Source organism: Lepisma saccharinum, chromosome 12 (genome assembly GCF_977018435.1).
Source record: "Lepisma saccharinum chromosome 12, izLepSacc3.1, whole genome shotgun sequence".
Lineage (NCBI taxonomy): Eukaryota > Metazoa > Arthropoda > Insecta > Zygentoma > Lepismatidae > Lepisma > Lepisma saccharinum.
In genome coordinates, this window is record NC_139240.1 from 20,241,788 (window position 1) to 20,269,523 (window position 27,736).

The following is a 27,736-nucleotide window of genomic DNA, read 5'->3' on the forward strand; positions in this document are numbered from 1 at the left end:
CCCCTCCCCCCCTGAAGGTGCTTTGCTCCCCTGTGAAAAATACAGAACACATTCCTTCCTGAAATTCTCACTAATCTCTACAATTATATCATGTGTTACTCTAGCAACATAACAAAGATTTTGTGATTTATTAGGGTGTATGGGATTCCGTATAATGTTGTATCTGGGGGGGGATTCCCTTCCAGATTCAGACTTCGGTAAATGATTTCACAATTTTCAGTATCTAGAACAGTTATGGCATTTTGAGTATTTTTGTATTAAAGGTGCCTAATGTGTTTGGATGTTTTTTCTTGGATCTGTTGCTATGAACTAGGAACTGCGTAAAGTTTTGTTTCCCAAGTCTACCTTTTGGTAATAGTGATTCATGTGGTATAGAGAGGGAGTGGATATTTGATTTCTGTTACTTAGTGTTGCTTTTCTGCCACTTGTAGCTAATCACAACAATGAGTAATGACGTGAAATTGATAAAGAGACACTCGTAAATAGTGCCGTAACCACAGGTGTGCAGATGGCATTGTCCCCCCCCCCCCCCGACCTTGGATGGAAGTTCATTCTAGGGGAAGCAAACTTTGAAGTAAAAAAACAAGATTAGTAGAATCTAAGAATAGCAGGACAATTGGATACCCATGATGGAATTAGTTTTTACTTGGCATTTGCAAGGGACACAGAGGGTCAATTGGCCCCTATCGATTTGAAAATTGATACAAATGAAAATACATTTCGTAAAATTTTCTTGCTCGCTTCGCTCGCAATTTCTGCTATTCTTATAGTCCAAGTTCAGAGTCAAAGCTATGGGGCGGCGGGAGTCGGCCCTGGGAGCCAAACAATCTATATGAAAAAATGTTAAACAGAATACCATGGCGCTCCGTAAATTATTGGGCCCTGTTAAATCAATTTCTATGAAACTTATTATGAAATATTAATGATGACACTGCCAAGAAGTCACTGATCATTCAAAGGATTCCTATTTGTTTGTCAGGTGTCAAGACATGTATTTCAACTATAATATAATACAATTTAGACACTATTTTGCAAAATGGTTAACGTAACCAGTAGACAAACATTGTCTGTAGTGATGCAAGAGTCTCCCCTTTGAAGGAAATAGAGTCCATGGTGGACTAAGGACCCATGTTTTAATGTTTTAGCAAGTACAAAAAAAGTACTACAAATTTTTACACAATTCATCAAAGTGTATATAATATGTAACCATTATTATTTAATTAATTTGATTTTTCTTGCATAACACAACACAATGGTGGTGTTCGATTCTCGTTAGATTCCTTTGGGCGTAAAAATCTTGCATGCTGGAAACTAGAGAGAAACATTATCAAGCACTATTTTTAAAGTTCTCTAGAAAATAAGATGCCTCAGTGTGCAACAAATGCTTGGAGCACTGGTGTTTTATATTTGGTCTAGGAATTAATTCGTGCGGTTGTTACGCACACATTTAAGCTGTAGTTCAAACACAAAATATATAAATACCTTAAGAAAAATATTGTCCATCGCGAGCCACCACTTTCGCCCATCTGTCAGGCAAGTTACGGATTCCGTGGCGAAAGAAGTCCTCATCCTTTGAAGCGATCCAGTCAGAGACCCATTTTTCGATATCTTCTGAAGAAGTTAACCGGTGTCCAATGAAATCGTTATTCATGCAATCGAACAAGTAGTAGTCCGAAGGAGCAACGTCTGGTGAATACGGCAGGTGGGGTAAAACTTCCTATCCGACATTTTCTAAATAGGTTTTGACCGGTTTTGCGACATGTGGGCGAGCGTTATCATGTTGAAAAATAAGTTTATCATGTCTGTTCTCCCATTCTGGTCGTTTCCTGGCCAGAGCTTGCTTCAAACGCATTAATTGTCGTCGATAACGTTCTCCATTAATAGTTTCACCCGGTTGCAGCAGCTCATAGTACACCACACCTTTCATATCCCACCATATGCACAGCATAACCTTTGCACAGTGAATATCTCGTTTCGGTTGTGATGGACCTGGTTCACCTGGCTTCACCCAGGCCTTTTTTCGTTGCGGGTTCTTGTAATGGATCCACTTCTCATCGCCAGTAACAATGCGATGCAAAAACCCCTTTCTTTTCTGTCTTTGAAGCAGCAATTCGCAAATGGTTTTTCGTCTTTCAATTCATGTGGAACCCAATGTGACATCTTTTGAATCATTCCCATGGCAGGGTGGCGACAGACCTGGAAAACCGGGAAAAGTCGGGGAATTAGAGGTGTCAAAAATAGTCAGGGAACTTCGTCTTCATTGACTTTTTTTTTTAAATTTAAAGATATCGTTATGGAACTCTGCACGGGAAAAGAAAATTGTTATAACTCGGGGACTGTGGGAGCAATCTACTTCGGATAAGTTTTAATTTGCAGCTGAAACATCAGCGCATGCAACCGTGTACAATTCAGAACGCCGGACCGAGGAAGGGGGTTTGGGAGGCGCGACCCCAGAATTTCAATAGAAAAAACAAAAATCTGAAGTTTGCCCCCTCTTCTCTCATTATTTTGGGGAGAAAGCACGAAATTTAGTATTCTTTTCAAATAATAGATATTTCTCAAGATAATGAAACATGTTTCATGTTCTTTGGTGCCATACAAGTTAAATAATAAGCCAAAATGTGATTTTTTTTTTTTACGAAAAATATATAATTTGCATTTTTGGAGGAAAATTGTTATAACTCTGGCACTATGGGAGCAATCTACTTCGGATAAGTTTTGTTTTTCAGCTAAAACATCATAGCATGCAACCGTGTACAATTCAGAACGCCGGACCGAGGAAGGGGGTTTCGGGGGCACGACCCTCGAATTTCAATAGGAAAAACAAAAATCTGAAGGTTGCCCCCTCTTCTCCCACTATTTTGGGAAGAAGGTGCGAACTTTAGTATTCTTTTCAAAGAATGGACAATTCTTAAGAGAATGAAACATGCTTCATGTTCTTGGGTGCCATACAAGTAGAATAATAAGTCAAAATGTGATGTTTTATTTTTACGAAAAATATGTAACTTGCATTTTTGGAGGAAAATTGTTATAACTCTGGCACTATGGGAGCAATCTACTTCAGAGAAATTTTGTTTTTCAGATAAAACATCATAGCATGTAACCGTGTACAATTCAGAACGCCGGACCGAGGAAGGGGGCTGGGGGCACGACCCCCAAATTTCAATGGAAAAAACAAAAATTTGCAGTTTGCCCCTACTTTCCCGCTATTTTGGGGAGATGGCGCGAAATTTAGTATTCTTTTCAAAGAATGGACATTTCTCAAGAGCACGTAACATGTTTCATGTTCTTGGGTGCCATACAAGTTGAATAATAAGCCAAAATGTGATTTTTTTTTTCGAAAAATATGTAATTTGAATTTTTAGAGGTAAATTGTTATAACTCGGGCATTATGGGAGCAATCTACTTCAGATAAGTTTTTTTTTTTAGATAGAACATCACAGCATACAACCGTGTACAATTCAGAACGCCTGACCGAGAAAGGAGGTTTGGGGGAGCCCGACCCCCGAATTTCAATGAAAAAAACATAAAAATCTGTAGTTTGCTCCCTCTTCTCCCGCTATTTTGGGGATAAGGCGCAAACCTTAGTATTCTCTTCAAAGAATGGACGTTTCCAAAGAGAATGAAACATGTTTCATGTTCTTGGGTGCCATAAGCCAAAATGTGAAACACTGTTTTTTTTACTAAAAAATAGGTAATTTGCATATTGCTCAGAAAATTGTTATAACTCGGGCACTATGCGAGCAATCTACTTCGGATAAGTTTTAATTTGCAGCTAAAACATCAGAGCATGCAACCGTGTACAATTTAGAACGCTGAACCGAGGAAAGGGGGTTTGGGGCGCAGCCCCCTTATTTCAATGAAGAAACCATAATAATCTGGAGTTTGCCTCCTCTTCCTTGCTATTTGGGAAGAAGGTGCGAACTTTAGTGTTCTTTTCAAAGAATGGACATTTCTGAAGAGAACGTAACATGTTTCATGTTCTTGGGTGCCATACAAGTTGAATAATAAGCCAAAATGTGATTTTTTTATTTATTTTTTTTTACAAAAAATAAGGTAATTTGCATTTTTGGAGGAAAATTGTTATAACTCGGGCACTATAGGAGCAATCTACTTCGGATAAGTTTTGTTTTGCAGCTAAATCATCATAGCATGCAACCGTGTATAATTCAGAATGCCGAACCGAGGAAGGGGGGTTTGGGGGCGCGACCACTGAATTTCGATGAAAAAAGAAACAAAAATCTGGAGTTTGCTCCCTCTTCTGCCGCTATTTTGGGGAGAAGGCGCAAACCTTAGTATTCTCTTCAAAGAATTGACGTTTCCAAAGAGATGGAAACATGTTTCATGTTCCTGGGTGCCATACAAGTTGAATAATGAGCCAAAATGTGAAACTCTGTTCGAAAATGTGGCATGGATATGTTGCAGAGAGGGGGGAGGTTGGCCATCAATATGAATTTCCCAGGCTTGCTCCAGACCTGTGTCAGAGTTTCCACCCAAACATAAGTGTATGAAGTCCAAAAAGCACATTCATTTCGTAATCAGCACCATGATACCATACCATGATATGATGATACCATATGGTATCATCGGGCGAGTACGACCTTACACTGATGATACCATATGGTATCATCGGGGGAGTAAATGTTAAGCCTCTAAATATTACGTGGAAAATGCATTGAATTATCATTTTTTTCTTGTCCATATAGGAGTAGTAAGGGGACTTGTCAACAGATGGAGGGGATAAGAGCGGGTGGCGCCGTCTGATAGTTGTTGGACGTCGTAGTAAGGCATTTTGTTGGCCGAGTCTGCTGCCACGCACGTGTCAGCAGTAAGAATAAGCGTCAAATTTGCTCCTGCCACGTAATTCGTCTGCTAAGAGTATGTTACAAGTCTTAAGAACAGATGAAGATGATAAAAATGCAAGTTCGTGATTAGTGGGAATGAATGTACAGGTAATTTAGAACTTTTTTCTTTAGAAAGCATTTAGTGATATTATTTTAATGATAACAGATCCTAACTTAACTACGATAGCATTTAGGTTTATTATTAGAAGAACGCTAAGGGACCTAATCTTCAAGACATTTTTGTGAAAGTAATCGCTACAACTTCACAGTATGTGTTACAGACGTAATTGCATACATAGCATGATGAAATCACGATAAAACAAAGACCGAGTCTGCTGCCACGTGCATCTCTTTTGAGGTTCCAGCAGAAAAAGAACGTGGCAGCAGACACTGCCCATTTTGTTGGGCAAACTAAAGGAACATGGAAACAAATAGGTTCCATTGATACATACGATTTTTGTCGAATATCGCCACCCGACAAAGTATCTCACTACAACATGCGACAGAAATTGCATGGACTGCAACATCCAACAAAAATCGAATGCATAAACAAGAAGAGCTTTAGACTGCAAATATGCTGCTGGAATTTTATTACTCTTCCGGCTCACTTCACCTTATTAAATGTAGCAGTGCTTACGAAGGTTTTCTTTCGTCATCCTGACGTATTACTGGTTTCTCACAAGTTAACATACGTTTACAATGACATTGCACTATTCTTAGATATCAAGAAGAATCCAACCAAATGGAATATATATTGAATACTATCACGAAAAAGTGAAACATAAATCTGCATTAGTGAACGTTATAAAAATTGGCAAGTGCATGCTACCAACCTCAAATTTACTGCAACACTGTAAATTCCTGTCTGTTTAAACTCATGAGAGATGGTCATTAATCTATCACTGAGTAAGGTTAATGTCCAATATTATGAAATAAAATACTAATAATAGATACGTAAATATTTTAATATCATATTTACTCGAATCATTCAATCATAAAAGCAAATTGCTTTCTTCAAGAATTGACTTTTCTCTGCCAGCCCTGCTAAATTTTCACTTTCCATCTACTGATTTATACGAGGCGTGGCCAGAAAGTAATTTCCAAGTAGTAGGGACATTGATTTTTTTTCGCGAACGCGAAAACTGTGAAAAATGGTAATTGCTGCGAAGTTATGTTTAGGAATGTGCAGTGATGATGTCTGGACACATTTTTCGCCCGTTCGAAATAATGTGAATTTGGCATAAAATGCGAATTGTTGGCATTTTTTGCAATTTTTTTTTTAAATAAATGTCCTAAATCAACGAAAAATTCCATGAAATTCAACATTCTTGTCTTTTCTAGGCCATGTTTGTGTACATAGAACATGCAAGGTTTCCAACATTTTACTCAAGAGTAAGCTATAGAGTTATACGTACATGGAATAATTCCGACAGCCACATTAAATCATGTATTTCCCACAATTTTTTCAACTTAACAAGTCAAAAAAAGATAATGCCAATTTTTGGTGCCATAATATATCGGTATCTGTCACGTGAGATTGATTGATTTTAATTTTTTGGTCGCGTCGCCACTTATGGTCATTATGCGCCCTTCAGTATATATGGGGAAAATTCCATTATCTAAAATCCTTACCTTAAAATTAAAAAATGGGTATGGAAAATAACTTTCCCGAAATAACTTTCAAGATATCAAACTCTCACGAAGAGGCGTAAGCCATTTGACTTACTTTGAAACAGTAGTTTAAAAACACCATGAAGGTTTAATTTCAGATATTTGCCAGAAAATGCGCTAAAATGAAAATGTGAATTTTGGGAAAAATAACACCTTGTAGTAAAAAATTAAAAATAATAAAATACACCAATTTTTTTAAAAAATAGCAAAATATCAAGTTCCCTACCGATTAGGCATAAATAAAACAAGAATATCAGTTGGAATTTATTACATTAGTAACAGTGAGTCCTAACCTAATTTTCGGCATAATTACCACCGTTGTTCTGGCATTTGTCGTAGCATGGCACTAAATTTTGTATGCCCATGTTATATTGTCTGACAGCAAAGACTGGAACTATCTCTACCGCAGTGTAGCTGTCAAATCCTTGCCCTGCCAGAAACCTCTTCAGTTAAACAAAGAGATGAAAGTCGGTACATTGAAGACCAGGGCTGTACAGGGACTGGTCCAAGATCTCTAACCCGAAGTGATGCAAAGTACCCGTGGGTACTCAGCTGGATGTGGTTGTGCACATTCGATTGGCCTTCCGTGAATTGTCTGAACCATCGTCTGACCTTACTATCACTCACGACGTCCGGTCTGCACACCTGACACGATTGCTGGTGGCTCTGTGCCAAATTCTGAGCGTGCAATGTAGGCTATATCGAAGTCGGTGGGAGACTGTATGAGAGCTGCAATATTTAACCTAGAACTGTCCTAAAGCGGCTGCATTGCAACTGTACCAGATTACAGCTACATGCCACTTCTTCCTGCCTGCATGTGTGTGTGTAGCTCTCCAACCACTAGTGCTGCGTATAGGCACCTTTTGAGGAGCTTGTTCAGGATGCCCCTCGTATATGAACTTTCAGAACCTTTTTTATTAGAGTGTTCCTCTTTTAATGTGTGGTTAGCTAAATCAGGTACCTATACAATGCAATTCTATAAATTCCTTGCGTTCAATTTCTAATACCTACATACCATTTTCGTCAGTATTAATTGTATAACTGCATATTGTGTGTTTCACAGTACTTCACTTGGATATATTGTACTGAAGCAGAAATCCCATTGATAATGTAAGGAAATATGACACTTTATTTTGTTCGATTCAATTGTTTCACTTATATGCAAGAGTTAAGTTGTTTGCTTTACAGGGAAGAGAGAAGTAGCTTTATGCATTGAAAAATGAGTCCGCACTCATGGTTCTTGCAAGCAGAGGGTTCCAAACCTCAGTGGAAATATCAACATATAATACGGAGAATGTATAGCTAAGGAGACTGATAAATTACAAATTGTATTTCTTAATCAATCACTCTTCACTCTTATCTCATTTAGTCGTAACTTTAAAAATAATCAAGTATTTTATTTTAAACTTACTGCGTATGAAAAATTCCGTAATAGTTCCCTAGCTTGTGAATTGTAATAATTTTCCAAATTCACTATTTTGCAGTTTGAATTCAAATCATAGAGAATATAGAAATTAAGTCAATTTCATAGAAGATAATATTGGTACTTAACAAAACCATACGTGGATCTGTGTGAGTTTATTATTTTTATTTGCAAAAAGATCGATTTAGTTTAGTTTGTAATTGTCAGGGAAAAATGTAAATTTTGTCCTGGAAAACCTGGAAAAGTCATGGAATTTCATTTCTGCTTTTTTGTAGCCACCCTGCATGGCTTTGAGGCGTTTGGAAACTGTTGTTTGATCAACGCCTAATGCTTCTGCAAGTTCTTCATGCGTTTGACACGAATCCTGATCGAGCAATGCTCTCAATTCTTCGTCTACAAATTTTTTTTGCTGTCCAGGTCGCTCGAGATCTTGGTCTTCCAGGCCAAAATCACCACTTCTGACATGTTCGCTCAGCTAGCGCATGGTCACCATACACTTCCACCAAAATACGATGACTTTTGCATGTTAAAGTAATGAAGCAGAACACCCCGCAAAAACACTTTATCTGGCACGAACTGCGCCATGTTCAGTTGACTACAAAATGCTGTTGTTGACGCGTCAATCAACTGCCCTATACTACGAACGATGCGCGGTGACAGGAGTTTTCAACACATGTGTGGATACACGGAACTGTGGGACGATACGCTCGTTACGCCATCTCATGTCCAGGTGCACGAATTAATTCCTAGACCAAATACCATTTTTAATTAGATTGCTCAAGTCAGAAACACCGTACACCATTCGGAGTATTTTTCTCCACACGTAACACATGTGTAGCAAAACAGTATTTTATAATCAAGGAAACCTTTCGGCATGACGCAAGTAATTAAAAAAACCTACCTGAATCACAAGCACCTCTAGAACAATAGTAGACTTCATTGTTGTGGATGATACAACTATTGATTGATTTGGTTTATCGCAAATATGAATATGAGTGATGATATTGATGAAGTTGATGAAGAGACACTCGCAAAGAACAAACATGCGTAGGCCGGGATTCGAACCCGAAACCTCTGGCATCTTAGCGTGCTGTGTGGGTGGTAGAGCAGCCACAGGTTGAACTTCTACCATGAGGACTTTATCAACTTGTTTGACAAAAACTGTTTTGTTCTTTCAGTTTTTAATGCTTTTCACTCTTCTTGCGATAAATTACACAATGCAGTGATCATTAAAGATACGTCAGTCAATATTGGGTATTGTAGCATCACACAGCATGAGCAGAGGCACGAGTTTTGTCTATGGGCATATGCTATGGGCACGATCGCGAAAAACCGGGTAGGAATTCTACTTCTGTCATCTGCATCGGAAGTACAGTGCCTTGAATCGGAAGGCAGGAAAGGTTACATGGCCACTAGAACCAATCAGGTGCTCCGTACACCAGCGTTTGGAGAGAGCATTTCGCCCGTGCTGTAGAGATCCAAGTCACGAGCTTTCCCTCCTCCTCTCTGCCTACAGGCAGGCATGGTCCTGTACGCCAAACCTAGCTGGTGTCCGGCAAGCAGAGACATTAGAGAAATGCTACAAGGAGAGCTGTTTAGTGGAGCGTTGTAGCCGGATTGAGAAAATAGCTATTATAATGCCATAATGCTCAAACATGTATATAATTAGTCATGTTTTACTTTATATTTACAGCATGTACGCATTTTTAAAATTTTAAATAAGGGAACGCCGGGCTTATGGGCGTACTAGGATGCTACGCTACTGAATATAACTAAGACTAGAATATTTTTTACAGTCTTTGGAGGTGAATTTTGGTGATTTTTTTTAATGATACTTTGCAAAATAGTGTCAGCTGCCATGTTTAGTTAGAGCTTAATGATAATAACACTATTTACATTTTAACATGATTAGTTATTTGTATATTGTTCTATGCAAAATATTTGCTATTTTTGCGTATGAAAATTTAGTGTGTTTACGAATTACATTTTTCCTTTAGATGAGCTTCATCCCATCAGTACATATATTTTGTTCCCATGATTTTCCTTTGAAAACATTAAAGTATCTATCAATATCAATATGTTTATTCATCATTAAGCATTACAATAATGCAATAGATGTCGTCATCTAATAAACACCATTCATTGATGATAAGGTTAAAATACATTCACCAGGGTGAAGGTGGTGACAGACCTGGAAAAGTCAGGGAATTTGAGAGTTCAAGAAAAGTCTTGATTGACCCTTTTGTTTTTTCTCTCTGGATGGAATGAATTTTCTTTACAAGATGTTATGAACCGGAAATCTTGTTGCTAACTCTCAGCGTCAACTTTTAGACCCCCTTTATGTGCAACAGAACCACTGCCAGAAACCAGTTATGGGAGGTGGGGAGGGGAAGAGAAATTTCCAGAGGGGCATAAAAATTTGATAAGCCTCTAAATATTTCATGGAAATGCATTGAATTATCGTTTTTTCTTGTCTGTATGGGAGCAGTAAGGAGACAGAACTGTCAACAGATGGAGGGGATAGAAAGGGGGTGGGGGTAGCACCACCACTTTGGTGCCATCCACTAGTTGTCAGATGTCGTAGTACAGCATTTTGTCAGACAATCAGAGAATATGGAGACAAATAAGGGTGTTATGTCGTGGTACAGCACTTGTCGGACAAACATATAGGCTCCATTCATGCAGGCGATTTTTGTCAGGTATCGCCGTTTGACTAATGTCAAAGTTTGACAAAATGCCTCACTACAACATACGACAAACATACATGGTACTCTTATTAAATTAATTTGTGTTGGATGTCTTCAGACTGCGTCATCTGACAAGAATCTCATTCATAAATGGAGCCTTGTACATCCGAGTTTATCTGGTGTGGTACCACACTTAATTGAACAAACTTTTTATGCATGCAATTTTTGTAGGACATAGGAGTTCCAACATTTGTTCTCTGTTCCACAAGAATGCCCAGCCAATTCAATAATTTACAAACTAAATAGACATTTTTGAAAACAGGCACATGATAGAAGGCTGTTGAGTAAAAATATGTAAGCCACTTTATCACATGTAATTAGTTTATTACTTTTAATTTTATTTTCCGTTAGTACATTTCAATGTCAAATGACTAGTGCTGAATTTGGAATATTTTGTTAAATAAATAATTATATAATTAAATTTGTCATATGCGACATCCGACAAAAATTTCATGCATTGCACTCTTATTAATCTGATGTTTCTTGGATGTCCCAGACTTCGATTTGATTGTTAATACGGAAAGCTGGATAAAGGACGGAACACCACTATCTCTTATTAGTATGCAGGGTTATGAAACGGTAACAAAAAATAGAACGAAGAAAAAGTGTAGCGGAATTGTAGATTTTCATAAATCTAACTTAACTGTTCGAACAATAGAGAAGAAAGTAAATACTGAAAGCATCGTAACATTAACTTTCATTCTGAAGTACAGGAATAAACAGTTTGATGTATGTTCCATATACAGACTGTCCAATGTCCCATACACAAAACTTGCATTGTTCGAAGAATTAATATCCGAAATATATCCACTATACAGCGTACACTTTTAGAAGGAACATGAGAGCAGCCAATATGCTGCCAGCGCTCTTGCGCTGTTGTCAAACCAACTTCTAGCGGAAGGAGAAAGCAGAGAATTTGTTGTGTGCAACGTATACAATATTTGAGTACAATGAAATATATATAGTGAAGAATTCTACACAGGATTATATCATATCCCTGCAGCATATAAGAGAAGTTTGAAGTACCTGAAAGAAGTTTGAAGAAATTTATTATAGAGGAGCTGCAAGGTCATCATCGCTCGTTTCTGTTTTCTGGCATGTTTCCCAGGAGATTTGAATAGGGAGTCACCGATTTCTGTGGTAGATACTTTACCTTGTTTTATATTACGCAACACAGTAAAAACAAATACACCACAAGCTTTAGCCGTAAATTCTCGACTCTGAGAAAACACTGTTTCAGCACGCACTTCTTCCGACGCCAATTCATTGAAGTAAGAATGTACTTTAAAAGTAAGATTTCTGTCTTGTGAACGTAATATTTTACCCTCGGTGCCTGTACTACTGGTACTACGTTTCGAGAGCAATGTTATTAATTTGATTTCATTTGTTTTACTTTGCTTTTCTGTCACTTTGGCTAATTGTGAAGATGGGAATGAGTGATGATATAATGAAATTGATGAATGGACATTCATAAACATCCATGTCCAGGCCGGGATTCGAACCCGGGACCCCTGGCGTCGTATCGCGATATGCTAACCAATGCACCATAGGGGCCAGCGTGACATTATTTAATAACAATCACGGAACACAAACTATTGCACAACTATCGAACATACTGGCTGTATTACACAGCACGCTACGATGCCAGGGGTCCCGGGTTCGAATCCCGGCCCGGGCATAGGTGTTTGTAAGTTTACCTTCATCAATTTCATCGTATCACCACCCATCCTCATCTTCGCGATTAGCCAAAAGTGGCAGAAAAGCGAAGTAAAATAAATCGAATCAATCAATCAATAAGGGCTATATTGAATCCTCTCACAACTGTTCTTCGTGGCTTACGAGTATAATTATCTTACACCGCCCTTTTTACGAAAACGCTGAACTTAAACTGACTTAACTGACTCGCAGTGTTCGTGAACGCGCACAACAATGAAGGGGCATTGTGTATATTAAGCCGAATTTGACACCCATAGCTTTACCAAGACACAACTCAGCGGGGTCAACACGGTGGCAACGAAAAAATAAAAACAGATGGAACACGGATGGAAAACGAAAGGGTCATTGTGTGTGTGTGTGTGTGTGTGTGTAGAGACGTGTTGTTCCCCATGTTTCTTTGAGAAGCGATAAATCCGGCTGTAGGTGACGGAAATTCATGGGACTTGGACGGCAATGTTCAAAATGTCGTGCCCCATCTTATGATTAACCTTAAAGTGGTGAGTTTTATGCAAACTTCTTGCATGCAAGAAAAAATACAGAACATGGCGTTTAACTTGCGTGCTGCAGTCTCCTAACTGTACAACGTTGCACTCCTGCCATTGGCTGGTCGCCAAGGACACGCTCTCAGTAGCTCCGCCCGATATTGCTTCTAAAAACGTGTGTCGTATAGTTGATAATCTCTTCTTGTTAGGAGATGTAAACTACGATTATCTCACCCTAAATAAACCAAAAACAAGTTTTTTAAGATCGATTTTTAATTCATTTGGACTAACGGAAATAGTTAATAAACCAACCCGTATCACTGAAGAAAGTAAGATGCTGCTTACCATCATAGCCGTTGACAATACAGAATTACTGTTTTAAAACTGATGTCACTGTCCTCATCGGTAAATCAGAACACTGCGTTGTGTACGCTGATTTCTTGTTGCAGAAACCGGAACCTGATGTAAGTAACGTTTATTGTAGAAATTTTAATACCGTAGAAATTTTAATACCTTCAACGAAGAAATGTTTGCAAAAGATATAACTGATGTAGATTGGTCAAAGCTTTACTCACTTGATAGTGTTAATGATAAAGTGGAGTTTTTGACCTCAAATATAAAATGTTTTTGACATGCACGCACCTCTAAAAATCATAAAACACAATAACAAAAATTCACCGTGGATCACCAGTAATGTTAAATTGTTGATGCGAATCAGAGATAACGCTACAAAAGTTCAAATGTTCGAACAATCCAAGTGACTGACAACAATATAAAGTACTCTGGAACTTTACAACAACTGTCGTAAGACAAGAAAAGAAATCTTATCTTACCTTCAAGTTTGGGGGGGAAAATTTAAACCGGAGAGAGACATGGAATGAGTTGAAACAATTGGGTATTGTTATCAATAAAAAGTCTCACGATAATACATTCTCGCTCATAAGTACCACTGAAGATTTAGATGCTGTTAATGACCATTTTGGTAAAATTTGCAATGAATCTGAAATTCCATCTCCACTTATGGCTCAGGAAATAAAGCATTTCTAGAACCAAACCTGTTCCACCGCTGAACAATATTTTAACTTTACTGAGTTAACTGAAAAAGATGTACATACAACTATTTATAGCATACACTCAAATAGTTTCGGGGTAGATGGTATCAGCACTAAAATGCTCAAACTTTCTTTGCCTTGTGTATTTTTTTCGCTAACGCACATCATTAACTCCTCTATTTCCAGTGGCATCTTTCCTGAAAACTGGAAAGAAGCACGAATTCTGCCACTTCAGAAAAAAACAGATCGCCACTACTTACAATGACTTTAGACCTAGCAGTCTTTTGCCTGTGCTATCTAAAGTACTCGAGAAAACAGTGCATTCACAGACGTTAAACTATGTTAACACAAATAATTTACTGCCCCCGCTGCAATCCAGATTTCGTGAGAAACACAGCACAGCCACTTTGCTAAAATAGTGGATGATATTCTTTATGCCATTGATAAACAGCAAGTCACTATTTTAGTACTTCTGGATCTCAGTAAGGCTTTTGACATGGTGCAGCATGATTTATTATTAGCCAAACTTCAATATTACAAATTTTCTCCTTCAACATTAAACTGGTTTCAAACATATCTATTTAACAGATGTCAAAGGGTCGTATTACATAATTCACCAATGTCAAAGGGTCGTATTACATAATTCACCATCTTGTGTGTGTCAGCCTATAATGCTAAAAGCAGGTGGTCTACAAGGATCGATATTTGGCCCCCTCCACTTCACCCTTTATACTGCAGATATGCAGCAAGTCATAAAATTCTTCACTCCACATTTTTACGCAGACAATACCCATTTATATTTCTCAGATCATTACGCTTCGTTGGAACATAAGCTTCAGTCGCTTAATTGTGACTTGAACATCGTCAGTAACTAGTATGTATCTAAGGGTCTTAACTCTTTGCGGCTCAGGAGTTGGATAAATTTCCCGACCCTTCCGGCGCGGAGAAGGTTCGAAATTTTTTTTTTACATTAACACTTTTAATATCTTTTATTTTGACATAAGAATACATATTTTCATAATATTTCTTAAATTCTATTGTAATTGTAATTTTAATTTGAAAAAAACTGGTGGTTATCAGCACTAACCACCACGCAAATGTAACATGTTTTTTTATGCAACGTATGTGAATGAAAATTGTGAAATACAAAGGTTTTCTTTACCTAAATTCAACTTCAATTTCGGTGAAAGGTTTGGAAACAGTCTTTATCCTTCCGCAAACAAAGGGGCACACTACAAACACTGCACATCCATATTGTGAGGACTGGATTGCTCTTCGTGCTACACTTAGCACATCTTCTTGATGTGGACCTCTTAGGTTGATGGCTTGCACTCTGGTTCCTAATACTCGGCATGACACTAGGTTTGTGGTGCTTTATTTCTACACTTCTGTTTGGGGGAGTGTGTGGAGTTGCTATTCTTTTGGATATACATCCCTCCTAAATTCCTTGTTAGTGAACTTCTCACCTTCAATTTGATTGTGAATAATAAAAGCATTTGTTAGAGCTGCATCAAGAAAGTGAAAAAATAATCTCAAGTACCATTTCTTACTTTTGCGGTCAATCTGGTAATCATTCTTCAGTCGATCAAAATTATCGACAAAATTCATATTTTCATTGTACTCCTTCACAATCTTTGGGCAGGGCACATCTGAAATAGTACCATCTTTTGCCTTCCTACTGATGGTTATTGTATCATTGGGATTGTGGAAATTAGACAAAAAGTTCACTGCTCGTTTATCCTTCCATCTTATCATTGTTATGTCATCATCGGACTGTTGCCAATCATATTCTCCTCTCTTTAGTTCCTTCTCCGCTTTGAGACTAGGTAGGAACTTCCGTGCAGGATTCACTGTCCCACATGCAAAAATATTTTTGGCTTTTAGAGTTAGCAGCAGCTCATAGCTATTGAAGTAGTTGTCTACAAATAGAACATGGTTTTTATCAATAAAATCATGACAGAGACTGAGAACAACTCGGGAAGCCAACCCTTTCTCACCTTGATCTCTTGTTTTCCCAGTATAGATTTCGAACCTGTGGTTATATCCAGACGAGTCACAGAGCATCCATATCTTGAAACCTCTTTTGATTGGCTTATCCCTCATGAATTGTTTCATACTAGATCTTCCTTTGAATTTTACCATCGATTCATCGACGACAAGTTTCTGATAAGCTTTGTAGTTTTGCGCGAAAGAGTGTGCCAGATTGTTCAGAAATGGTCGGAGTTTATATAATCTATCAAATTGTGGATCACAACGCTCTGGTTGAACAGCATTGTTGTTGAAATGTATGTGACCCAACAGCCAACCAAACCTTTTTACACTCATTAGTTTTGAAATATAATAGTCATGCCAGTCTGGTTTTGATGACCAATGATCTCTGTAACTTGACATTCGTTTGAGACCCATAAAAATGTTCATTCCTATAAATACTCGAATTTCATCCATGTCTGTCGGTTGGAAGGGCTTACCTTGTTGTGTAGCATATAAGTTCATGTGAAACACAATATGATTGAGCAGCTCATCATTGAAAAAGAGTGAAAAAATTGCAAGAGGGCTCTTATCTTGCAGTTCCTTCACAGCATCAGTCGGTCCCACCCTACTTGAGAAATGTGGCACTGGAGTTGTTTGATGAGATGTCTGATCCCAGATTGGTGACCTTGTTACATGAACCAATGGCACAATTGGAGTACTCACTGTGACCTCATTGGAACCATCCTGTTGTCTGACGCTCATTGATGCACTAACACAACCTGCGGCACTTTGTGTTGATGTCGAAGGTCCTTCGTTAGTAGGAATATTGCACCCAAGAAATTCATCTTCAGAGGACGTTTCTGCAATGCACATTCCTTCTGCACTTATTTCTGGGTGAAAAGTGGGATCTGCATCTGAATCATCACTACTGAAGTCCAAATCGGAGCCTGAGGGTATGTCCTCAGCATTAAAAAAGTCTCGAATATCCTGATCAGTCAGCCTCTCCATGATTCTAGGAAATATGTAAACTTTACACAGAGTTCCGAAAGCAACCAAATCTGCACGGTGGTCAGCAACACTAACCACCTACATATGAAGAGTTCCTTTGTGAACGACCGCACAAACACCTCCACTTCTTGGCACAGACGTAGCCACTGTAATGGGGAAATATAAAAGCACAGTGGAGTCGGCAGAAAACGAAAAAGAACTACCATTACAACAATTAGTCATTAACAATCACTGTTTACAACAACATTCAACAAAAGCGGCACCATAAAGGAGACTGGAGTAAACATCAGAAACAACAATCCCCAAAATCTCATTTCAGACAAAAGGCGATACACCTCAAAGCGAAACATTCGAGTTAAAATACCACACAAAACAAAAATTTGCATTTCAAGTGGTGGTCAGTGACACTAACCACCGAGCCGAAAAGGACAATCTTGAGGTGGTTACCATTGGTAACCACTGCGCCGCAAAGAGTTAAAGTAAATCCAGAAAAATCCACTTTCATGATCATTGGTTCTAATTATTCAATGTTAAAAGAAAATTAAATCTAGCTCTAAATAAACAATTTCCCCATTATCAGGAATAACACTGCTAAAAATCTTGGTCTAAGTTTTGACGAAATTTTTGATTGGTAAAGACGTAATGTAGGAAAACTTATGGAATACTCAAGAATCTGAATCGTTTCCGTGACTTCCTCCCTGCTAAATGCAAGCTAAGACTCATTCAAGCCTTAATCTACCTATTGTTCGACTATTGTGATAATGTTTATGGCCCTCAACTCTCTCAAAAGCTCAGTAAATAAAATACAAATGGTGCAAAATGCATGCTTCCGATACATTTTTCAAGCAAGAAGATCTGATTACATTCTTCCATTTTTAAGTAATAATCAGGTTCTTACCATGGTAAACATAAGGAAGTTGCACTATCTCTGTTTCATCCGCCACATACTGACAGAAGATAAATCGAGAAGATGCATTCCCGTAGGGAAATCCATCAGTATGTTACCCACAAGCAGAACAATTTTGATTTTCCCTATCATTCTACCACGGCCTACAAATCATCTTTCTCCTTTTCGGCTCCCAAAGCATGGAATGTATTGGCTGTGAACATCACAAGTGTAATCAAACCCATTAAATTTCAAAGGTAAAGTAAAAGTTCTGCTCTTACAGTGGCAGAGTCAGGGCACATACTGAAGGTATCAAGTCACTCACTATATGAAATTGTATTATTATTACTATTGTCTTTTGTATTTGTAGTTACACTTTTTTGTATGCAACTAATTTCTATGTATTTTTCTTTTTTTGTATCTCTGTATTATTTTACATTTAGCTTACTGCTCCGTATGCAGTTTATCTCATATGTATTATCATATTGACAAGATTTATGTGGCAGAGCAGCCCTTGGCTGAACCTCGCCTGCTTAATAAAGAAAATTTATTATTATTATTATGACATTCTTGTCATTTACGACGTTTGTCGGATGAAACATCCAACAAAAATTGCATTCATAAACGTAACCTTAGACTTCTGCACCACTGCAAATATGCAACAAGAATTTTATTACTCTTCTGTCTCACTTTATCTTTAATGTAGTGCTGGCCCCTGTAGCTGAGTGGTTAGCACATCACACTATGATGCCAGGGGTCCCGGGTTTGAATTCTTGCCTGGGCATGGATGTTTGTGAGTGTCCATTCATCAATTTCATCATATCATCACTCATCCCCATCTTCACAAATTAGCCAAAAGTGGCACAAGAAGCGAAGTAAAACAGAACAAATTATATTATTTAATGTAGCAATGTGTACAAAAGTTGTTTTCTTCATTCCCCCAGCATAATACTGGTTTTGCACAGGTTAACATATGTTAAACAAAAATACGCTAGAGTATTGAAATTGGTCTACTTATGTAAGTGAGTATGTATTCGTATGCGAACTACGTTTCAAAAGCTTTACTGTTTCCTTCTTCAGGTGTTCGTATTTTAGGCTCGGATCATCAAGCCACGTCGGAGAAGTGTCATGCGAGGATACTAGGTGAAAGGTTTGGGTTATAAACACTTCATAGTCCTCGACATATACAGAATTAAAACTACCTTTGTTAAAGATCCTTAAAACTCTCGACATAGTCCTCGACATATACAGAATTAAAACTACCTTTGTTAAAAACCCTTAAAACTCTCGATAAAACATGTTAAAACCACCACTACGGTGTACTTGAGTGGCCGTTAAGAGCTCTAGTTCTCTGCCAAGGTGAAGCATGCGAGCAGCTGGCGCCGCGTTACGGAGTAATGGTGTACTTCCCCTCCCATGAGAGATCCCTCCCCTCCCTTTTTCTTTTTCTCTCGTCACCAATCCAATGAGAATTCGCGTTCCACTTTGGCTGCTTTCTTTACCTCCGAGGTGACATGGAAGCCTATCGGCGCACTTTTATCATTCATACTGTCCCACTTTTTAAAAAAAGCTAATCCATACATCATCAAAATTGCCGTCGTCCCGGTTCAGTTTATTTCTGTTTCCCGCACAAATAAGTGCTGTTTCGTATACATTCCTATCCAATGTACTGTTACTTCTTTTGATAACATCTCTTTTTATTATTCTATACCCACTGTTTATTATATGCTCCGCAAGCCCCGTTTTCGGATCCCTTTCTTTGATATTCTTATCGTGTTCCCCCCATCTAATACGCATGTTCCGGCCAGTTTGTCCAATATATTCCATCCCGCAGTTGCATTCGATCGTATAAACCCCTTTTTTGTTCATTGGGGTTACTTCGGATTTTTACCCCCCTCTTATAATCTGTGAAATGCTTTTCAATATTTCTAAGGGCTTTCGTCCCGCATTTCACACCATACTTTTTCAATGTTTTTTCAATTTTCTCTGTGAGTCCTTTACAGTACGAGATCCCAACATAATGAACTTTACTATCCAACTCTCCCTCCTCACATTTCTCCTTTCCTAACCTGCTATCAGAATCGGGGTTCTCCTTCGCTATATTCTTCCTCGCTCTTGTGGCTAACACATTCATTTCATATTCAGAAAATCCATTCTTCAATCCTATCTCTATTATCCATGATATTTCCATTTCTTTTTCTACGGCATTACTACATAACCTCTCAGCCCTTACGAAAAAGTTTAAAAAAAATTTGATTTGACCCTACCAGAACGTTCCGATGCCTTGTTAATATAAAGATTGCCTGCTAGGGGTTTATGAAATAACCCCGTCCTTATTCCCTTTTCAGTTTTAGTAATCCTTAGGTCCAGGTAGTTAAGTTTACCTTCTACCAAGTTCTCCCTAGTGAAGCCTATTGCCTATTCTGTCATCTTGTTTCTCTAACTCAGCAAAAACAGTGTTAAGATCCTTTTCTTTTCCAATTATAAGGATATCGTCCACATATCTGCCGTAATATTTTATGATTACTCCTATTTGTTCCATAACAGTGGCTATTAGATCATGCTGTGGATATATTAGTAGCATGGGAAAAAGTCAGGTGGTTTTTTTTCTTGTAACCAGGTACAATTATTTCTGCGTAAACGATAAGATTTTTCGACAAAAAGAAGGGTTAGCGATGGGCAACCTGATATGGGGTTTTGTGGGAAACATTTTCTTGCATTACCTAGAAAAAGCTGTTATTGAACAAGTAGGAGTAAGCAGAAATAAACTGAACTGGGACGACTGCAATTTGGATGATGTATGGATTAGCTTTTTTAAAAAGTGGGACAGTATGAATGATAAAAGTGCGCCGATAGGCTTCCATGTCACCTTGGAGGTAAAGAAAGCAGCCGAAGTGGAAGGCAAATTCTACTTGGATTGGTGACGAGAGAAAAAGAAAAAGGGAGGGGAGGGATCTCTCATGGGAGGGGAAATACCCCACCACTCCGTAGTGCGGCGCTTCACCTTGGCAGGGAACTAGGGCTTTTAACGGCCACTCAAGTACACCGTAGTGGTGGTTTTAACATGTTTTATCGAGAGTTTTAAGGGTTTTTAACAAAGGTAGTTTTAATTCTGTATATGTCAAGAACTATGAAGTGTTTTTAACCCAAACCTTTCACCTAGTATCCTCGCATGACACTTCTCCGACGTGGCTTGATGTTCTGAGCCTAAAATACGACCACCTGAAGAAGGAAACAGTAAAGCTTTTGAAACGTAGTTCGCATACGAATACATACTCACTTACGGAAGTAGACCAATTTCAATCCTCTAACGTATTTTTGTTTATAGATAGTGAGTAGCAGGCAGGTAACCAATATGCTATTAACATATGTTTACAGTAACATTGAACTGTTATTTGATGTCAAGAATAATCCAACATATCGGGATATAGGATATCTATTGAATAATATCATGACAAAGTGAAACTGGTATCTGCATTCGTAAATGTTATAAAAATGTGACAAGTGCATGCTACACTCATTGTGCAATTCACCCCCCCCCCCCTCCTTGCCCTTCTGCCCTGTCAATTTAAACTCGTAAGAGATATTTGTTAATCTGCCACTGAGTGAAGTTAATATCCAATGTTATAATATAAAATAATAATAATAGTAAATAGATAAATACAAGGCATGTCAGGATAGTAAAGTTACAGTAATATAAAATAATAATAATAAATAGATAAATACGAGGCGTGTCAGGAAAGTAAAGATACAATGGATATATGTATATCTTAGAGAATCCCACCACATATGAAGTGCAAGCTATGATTCAGTTTCTCCAGGTCATCGTCAGTGAAGGCATGACACCACTTCATCACATTTTCATGATTCATAATGTTCCCATAAACTGCCCAATTTGATGATGAATGTCCCTGGAGAAACCGTATCACAGCCTACACTTCGCATTTGGCAGGATTCTTTATCGCCGCAGCCATTTCCAGCACGTGTGACTCACACAAAACTCAGTTCAGCACTACGTACGAATGAACGCTACTGGAAAGAGTAAAGATTAAGGTTACTGCCGTCAGTGTTGTTAACTTATGCCTTACATATTTTCCCTAAGATATATATCCATTGTAATCTTTACTATCTTTATTTTCCTGACATGCATCGTATTTTAATATAATAATTACTTGAATCATTCAATCCTGAAAGCATACTTTCTTCAGTAATCAATGTTTCTCTGCCAGCCCTTCTAAATTTTCACTTTTCGTCTACTGATTTATACGAGGGGCATCCAGAAGGTAAGTTCTGATTAGTAGGGATCTTGATTTTTAGCAAACACGATAACACTGAAAAATGTTAATTGCTGCAAACTAAGGTTTATGAATGTGCAGTAATATGTTGACACATTTTTAATCGATCCGAAATAGCGAATGTGGCATAAAATGCAAATTGTTGCATTTTCATGATATTTTTTAAAAGAAGGCGCTTAAACGATTAAAAATGCTGCAAAATCCATCATTTTTGTGTTTTTTAGTCTTTAAAAAACAAACGTACTATATGTCGCACAGATTTTCCAACATTTTATCCAAGGGAAAACTATAATGCATGTTCTACATGGAATAATTCCGACAGATACACGAAATCACGTGTAAATGGATGTTTCCCATGCTTTTTCAACTTCTCTCTGAACGATTTGTATCATAGAGCAAAGTGGTGGACTTCTGACAGGAGATCGAGTGCTCATCTACCTCCACATGGGAGCCTAAGATCATTATTTTTTGAGCGAGAAAAATTGAAAATGACTTCCTCAAATATCAGTTTGAACATATCAAACTCTTATGAACAGGTGTAGGTCATTTAACCTGCAATTTAAAATGCTAGTTTCAAAACAAAGAAGATTAGGTATAATGCCAGAAAATGCACTAAAATGAAAATGAAAATTTTGAGAAAAATATCACCGAATAGTAAAGGAAGAATAACACCAATTTGGAAAAAAAGAAAATAAAAACATAAAGGTCACTACCGATTAGCCATAATTAGAACAAGAATAATAACTTGTGGTGCAACAGCCTGTGAGGTCCTGGGTCTATGTACCGACTGCCTGCCTCACTCCTACCTGCCGAGTTCACTCCTACCTGCTGAGTTTGCAGTTTTATTTCAAATCATAGGGAAATTAAGTCAATTTCTTGGAAAATAATATTGATACTTAACACAGCCCATACCTGGATATGTATGAGTTTATAATATCCATTTACAAAAATGGATTTAGTTTATAATTGTCAGAGCAAAATATAAAATTTGTCCAGAAAAAAACTGGAAGTGTCAGGTAATTTCATTTCTGCTTGTCCGTAGCCACCCTGATTCACCAAAGATAATTTTGATCTCTACAAATTACTTATTGATAGATTCGAGTGAAGGATATGGTAATGTAGTTTAATAGGCAAGATAAAAACCAGACGATGAACAATTAACACATTTAATAGAAACTGGACTTATGTCCGGAACATTCAAGTACATACAATACAGAGCAATTCCAGATGTAACGGACTGACACTTTAGAAGATTTTCTTCATCTTTTTACATTTTTAATTAGGCAGATATGCAATATTACATTTCCAAAACATCACCATGTTAGATAGCAAAAATAGTCCTTTTCCTTCCATTTGTATTCACGGTTTTTCTTCTTGAGCTGCCGTTAACCTCTCTCGCTAAGTGCACTTCTTTTTATTTTTTGTCTTTCAGTATCTTTTCTCTTTACTTCTTCATAACAAGCCTTTGCTGTCTATAATTCCGCTGCTTCTCAGCATTGCTTAATCTTGGCATCTCGATTTAAGTATGATTTTTACAATAAAAATTATTTTATAATATAACTAACATTGTATAACTTTATAAAAATCATTTTGAGTAATAAAAGTTAAAGCAGGACTGTCAGATAGCATGTATGAAAGTTTTTTAATATTTTATGTAACTTCTCCTTATAATGTCAGTCTGTTACCAAAGTCAGTCCGTTACCAGTGTCTGTCCGTTACCTACCCATAATACCCTAATGCCTTAAGATATAAATGATTTTTTTTTTTGTCTGAGTAGTCTGGATAAACCTAACACAGGATATAAAGTTTTGTGAAATTGTCACTTTGGATTTTCTTATAAAAAAAACTTTTTCAAATATTTTGGTAACAGACTTACACTACTGCTTAACAAAGTTTAGCATGCATTACTTCTTCATACATGATATTTTTAGTATACAGTTTCTGTGCAAAATAATGTTATTTTTATGCACATTCTAGTAATATAATTAACTTTCAGGTAGATAGTTTCTGAATGATTTTATAGGTGTTGAAATAAAACCATTATTTATACAATGCGAGCTCTGACTAGCTGTACCATCATATTTTATTATACTGCAGCTGCAAAAATCTACATGAAGTTTTCTTTCCAACAAGGTATAATACATGCTACTTGGTTTGATTTTCACACTCCAGGTTGACAAGTTTCTGGACTGGACCATATCATCCCTCCAGGTGTCCCATTAAATAAAAATCAGGTATGCTGATGACCGTATTGATCTGGCGGGCGGCGATTCCTGGTAGACCTTCTCGGAGACGACTGAGGCATGCTAGTACCAGGTCCTGGGTATCCGGCTCTGCCTGGGGTAGATCCTGGTACTGTTCCGCCATGGTTGGTTGAATTTCCATCTGGGATCGAAATATCGAAGTTGACTTCTTATTTCGTGTTGCGTAAAACACATCTCGTCAACCACCTGGGATGTATCACTCGTGTCATTCCATCTTCTAACATGATTTCGTAGAGTATGTTATCCCCAATACGACAAATAACAACTCCTGGGATGTAATTTGGAGTACCATGTTTAGGTGATTGAACCCAGACTGCTGACTTGATGGCGAAAGTACCATACTTCGACCAAGAGTTGTTCCGAAACTTTGCTGACTTCCTCGGCTTGAACGGAGATTCACTCGAAGGAGGCAGATTGTTTGGTTCCCACCAAAATCTGGGCCGGTGTTTTAAGACTGAAAGTGCTGGTAGGCTTCCTTTTCCACCCAGTCGTGTGTTCCGAAGGATAAAAAGAAGGTTGTTGATTCCCATATCAAGTTCAAGGGTGCTCAGATTTGGTTTGTCAGTTATAAGCTTGACGAGCAGTTTTGGCAGTATCGTTCGCCTAAGTCGTTGCTATGGCTGTGATAAGGTGGTGAAGTAACATGTTTGATGCCATTCTTAAGGCAGAAGTTACGAAATTCGAGAGAAGTTAACGTTGGGCCATTGTCAGATACGATAGTATTTGGTATCCCTAGCATGGCGCAAGATTGCCTAAGCCAGCAGATTGTTTCCTTTGTGTCCAAAGTATGTACAGCCTATACTTCTGTCCAGTTGCTAAAGATGTCTAGTATCAGTAGGAACTTACACCCTGGAAAAAAAAGTGGTCTATATGCCATCTCTCGTTCACGTACGAAGCGAAAGGCCATGAAGAATCCGGTCCATTGCGGACCTTAGGAGCATTAGCTCGACATGTATTGCATCTCGCTACAAAATCTGTAATCTCTGCTGATATACCTGGCCACCAAAATCTGGATAGACACAACTCTTTCATAAGAGTTGAACCTATGTGTCCATCGTGTAAGGCTTTAAGAACTTCTTTCCATTTAACTGTGGGAATAAGAAGTCTACCTGACCACATGAGCGTTCACTGTTTGTACGTAAAGTGAGCTCTTCTTTCGAAGAAAGGTTTGAGTTTCTTCTGTTCAGCAGACATGTCCAGTTGATCTGGCCAACCGTTTACTACACAGGAGACCACTAAGGAGAGCAGTGGGTCTTCTGAAGTAGCGTTCTGTATTGAGTCTCGTGAAAGCGGAGCTACAGCATCTTCAATGGACCCGAAATATGCATGAAGTTCTTGGTCTCCAGCTGGTATTGTGTCACGTGTTTGCGTAGGCAACCTGCTTAGCATGTCAGCTACTTCTACCTTGCTGGAATGAATTATATTATATCGATATGAAGATAAAAGTAGAGCCCATCTCATCAACCTATTGGATGAATGTTTAGAAATGGCTCGATCTGATTTTACCCGGACAGGTTCGAATCCTGTCCACAGTTCCAAATTGATAGGTTCGAGTGAAGGACATGGTAATGTAGTTTAATATAAGTTGCATAAGATAAAAACCAGATGGTGAACAATTAACACACTTAATAGAAACTGAATATGTCCGGAACATTCAAATACATTGAATCATGATAGAGTAAGATTACACACAGAATACATCTGCTTATGATTTCTCTTCTTCTGGCTGTGAAGACCAAGCCGTGTAGCCATACGCTTAATACCTGGACTGTATCACTTATGTACATTATTTTATAAATTATTTTTTGATTTATAAAGTGATTTAAGTCACTGTTTTTTTTTTTTTTTTTTTTTTTTTGAATGGTGCAATTTAAATCAGCCTGATTTAAATCAAAGTGGTGCTGGTAGCCCTCCATACATGCTCGAGAAAGTTGGTAATTATGAGTGGGTTGTGGAGGTTGTTTCATATGAATGTTTTAGTTGTTTTTTAGTTGTCTTTATTTTATGGAAATGCGTTATAAGCAAGAAATTTGAGATTTTATGTGGTATGATTTGTGACTTCATGGCATCTTTTGCTGGTCAAACTCCGCCCACTCTTCATTTTCTCGGGCCAGGGTCAAATGCATTCTTTGTTAGGTTAGGCTGGTTAAGTTATGATCTCTTAGCATTAACACACAGTGATTGTGACGTCACAAGTCAAAGGGGTGCGAAATTGAAACGCTTATCTGCTGGTTGGACCATTATCATATCATACAGGTTAGCTGTTGCATGCGTATCATAGAGGCGGGAAGCGTGCTTTGCAGATATGTTGTCACATTGCTGTCACATCCTCCAAACCAGTTCTTCAATAGAAAACTGGCTGTATATATTCGTGAGTTGCATAAGGAAGGTGTAGTGGGCCAGAACAAGAAATGTGTAAAGTGCAACAGTTGATATTGCAGGAATGTCATAACGAACATATTTTCCACCCCTGCAACCACGGTGTGGGAAATTTATATTTTCGTGTGTATGTAAATTTTGTGTTACATTTTATGGTGACAAGAAATTTTACATTTTCTATTGAATTTCCACTTACTGTTCAGCATGTATAACAAAAATGTATTTTAAAAGTGCTGAAAGGGGGCTGCGATGTGCGGAATTGGGTTTCATATTTCGGGACTACATATCTCAATTATTTGTGGCTTCCGGAACTTGAAATATGTTTCTTGCTTTGTAAAACATCGAAATCCATACATTACCAGCCAGCCACCGTGGCGGAGTGGTTAGCACATTGTGCTGCGATGCCAGGGGTCCCAGGTTCAAATTCTGGCTTGGGCATGGACGTTCGTGATGTCTCTTCATCATATCATCACTCATCCCCATCTTCGAAAATTAGCCAAAAGTGGCACAAGAAGCAAAGTAAAATGAATCAAATCAAATCAAATCTATACATTACCAAAAAAAGTAGCAATTTTTTGAATGTGTACAGTCTGTCACTGTCCCCCAAACAATGTTGCCAGTCACATTATTTTATAATTTTTAAACCCTGTCTTACAGATCTGCAATGAAGAACATAGTGATAGATGAGGAAGATGATGAGTTATTTAACCATCCCATACAGGAGGAGAATTTTGTGTTCTTCGAAAACAAGAAGGACCTCAATACCATGATGATGAGCCAGGTAAGGCAGAAGCATGCGGTAAAGAAAGGTGGGGCAAGCCCCGCTTGCGTTGTTTTTTTAAAACACTTTTGATATCTTCAGTTCTTGTTTTCCAATGCCTTTATACACATTAGAATGGAATTTATTTACTATAAGATATTTACATTGCAGAATTTTCATTTCCTCTATTTCCTGTTCTTTTGGCTTGAAACATAAACCGGCTACACCTTTTGGCGAT

At 38.0% G+C, this 27,736-nt stretch overlaps 1 protein-coding gene across 4 annotated transcripts in view; it reads left to right on the top strand.

Annotated features, from left to right (window-relative positions):
* The window catches only part of LOC145996594 (uncharacterized), a 196,198-nt gene that overhangs the window by 9,543 nt on the left and 158,919 nt on the right, over positions 1-27,736 (top strand). For 2 of the 4 annotated variants that reach the window (XM_083133150.1, XM_083133147.1), the window contains exons 1-2: positions 4,881-4,952; positions 27,396-27,519. In XM_083133150.1, the coding sequence (XP_082989276.1) occupies positions 4,945-4,952; positions 27,396-27,519 (132 nt within the window). In that variant the 5' untranslated portion in view covers positions 4,881-4,944. Of the gene's footprint in view, positions 1-4,880; positions 4,953-27,395; positions 27,520-27,736 lie in introns of those variants that run through there. The other 2 variants (XM_083133148.1, XM_083133149.1) reach the window with 1 other exon arrangement.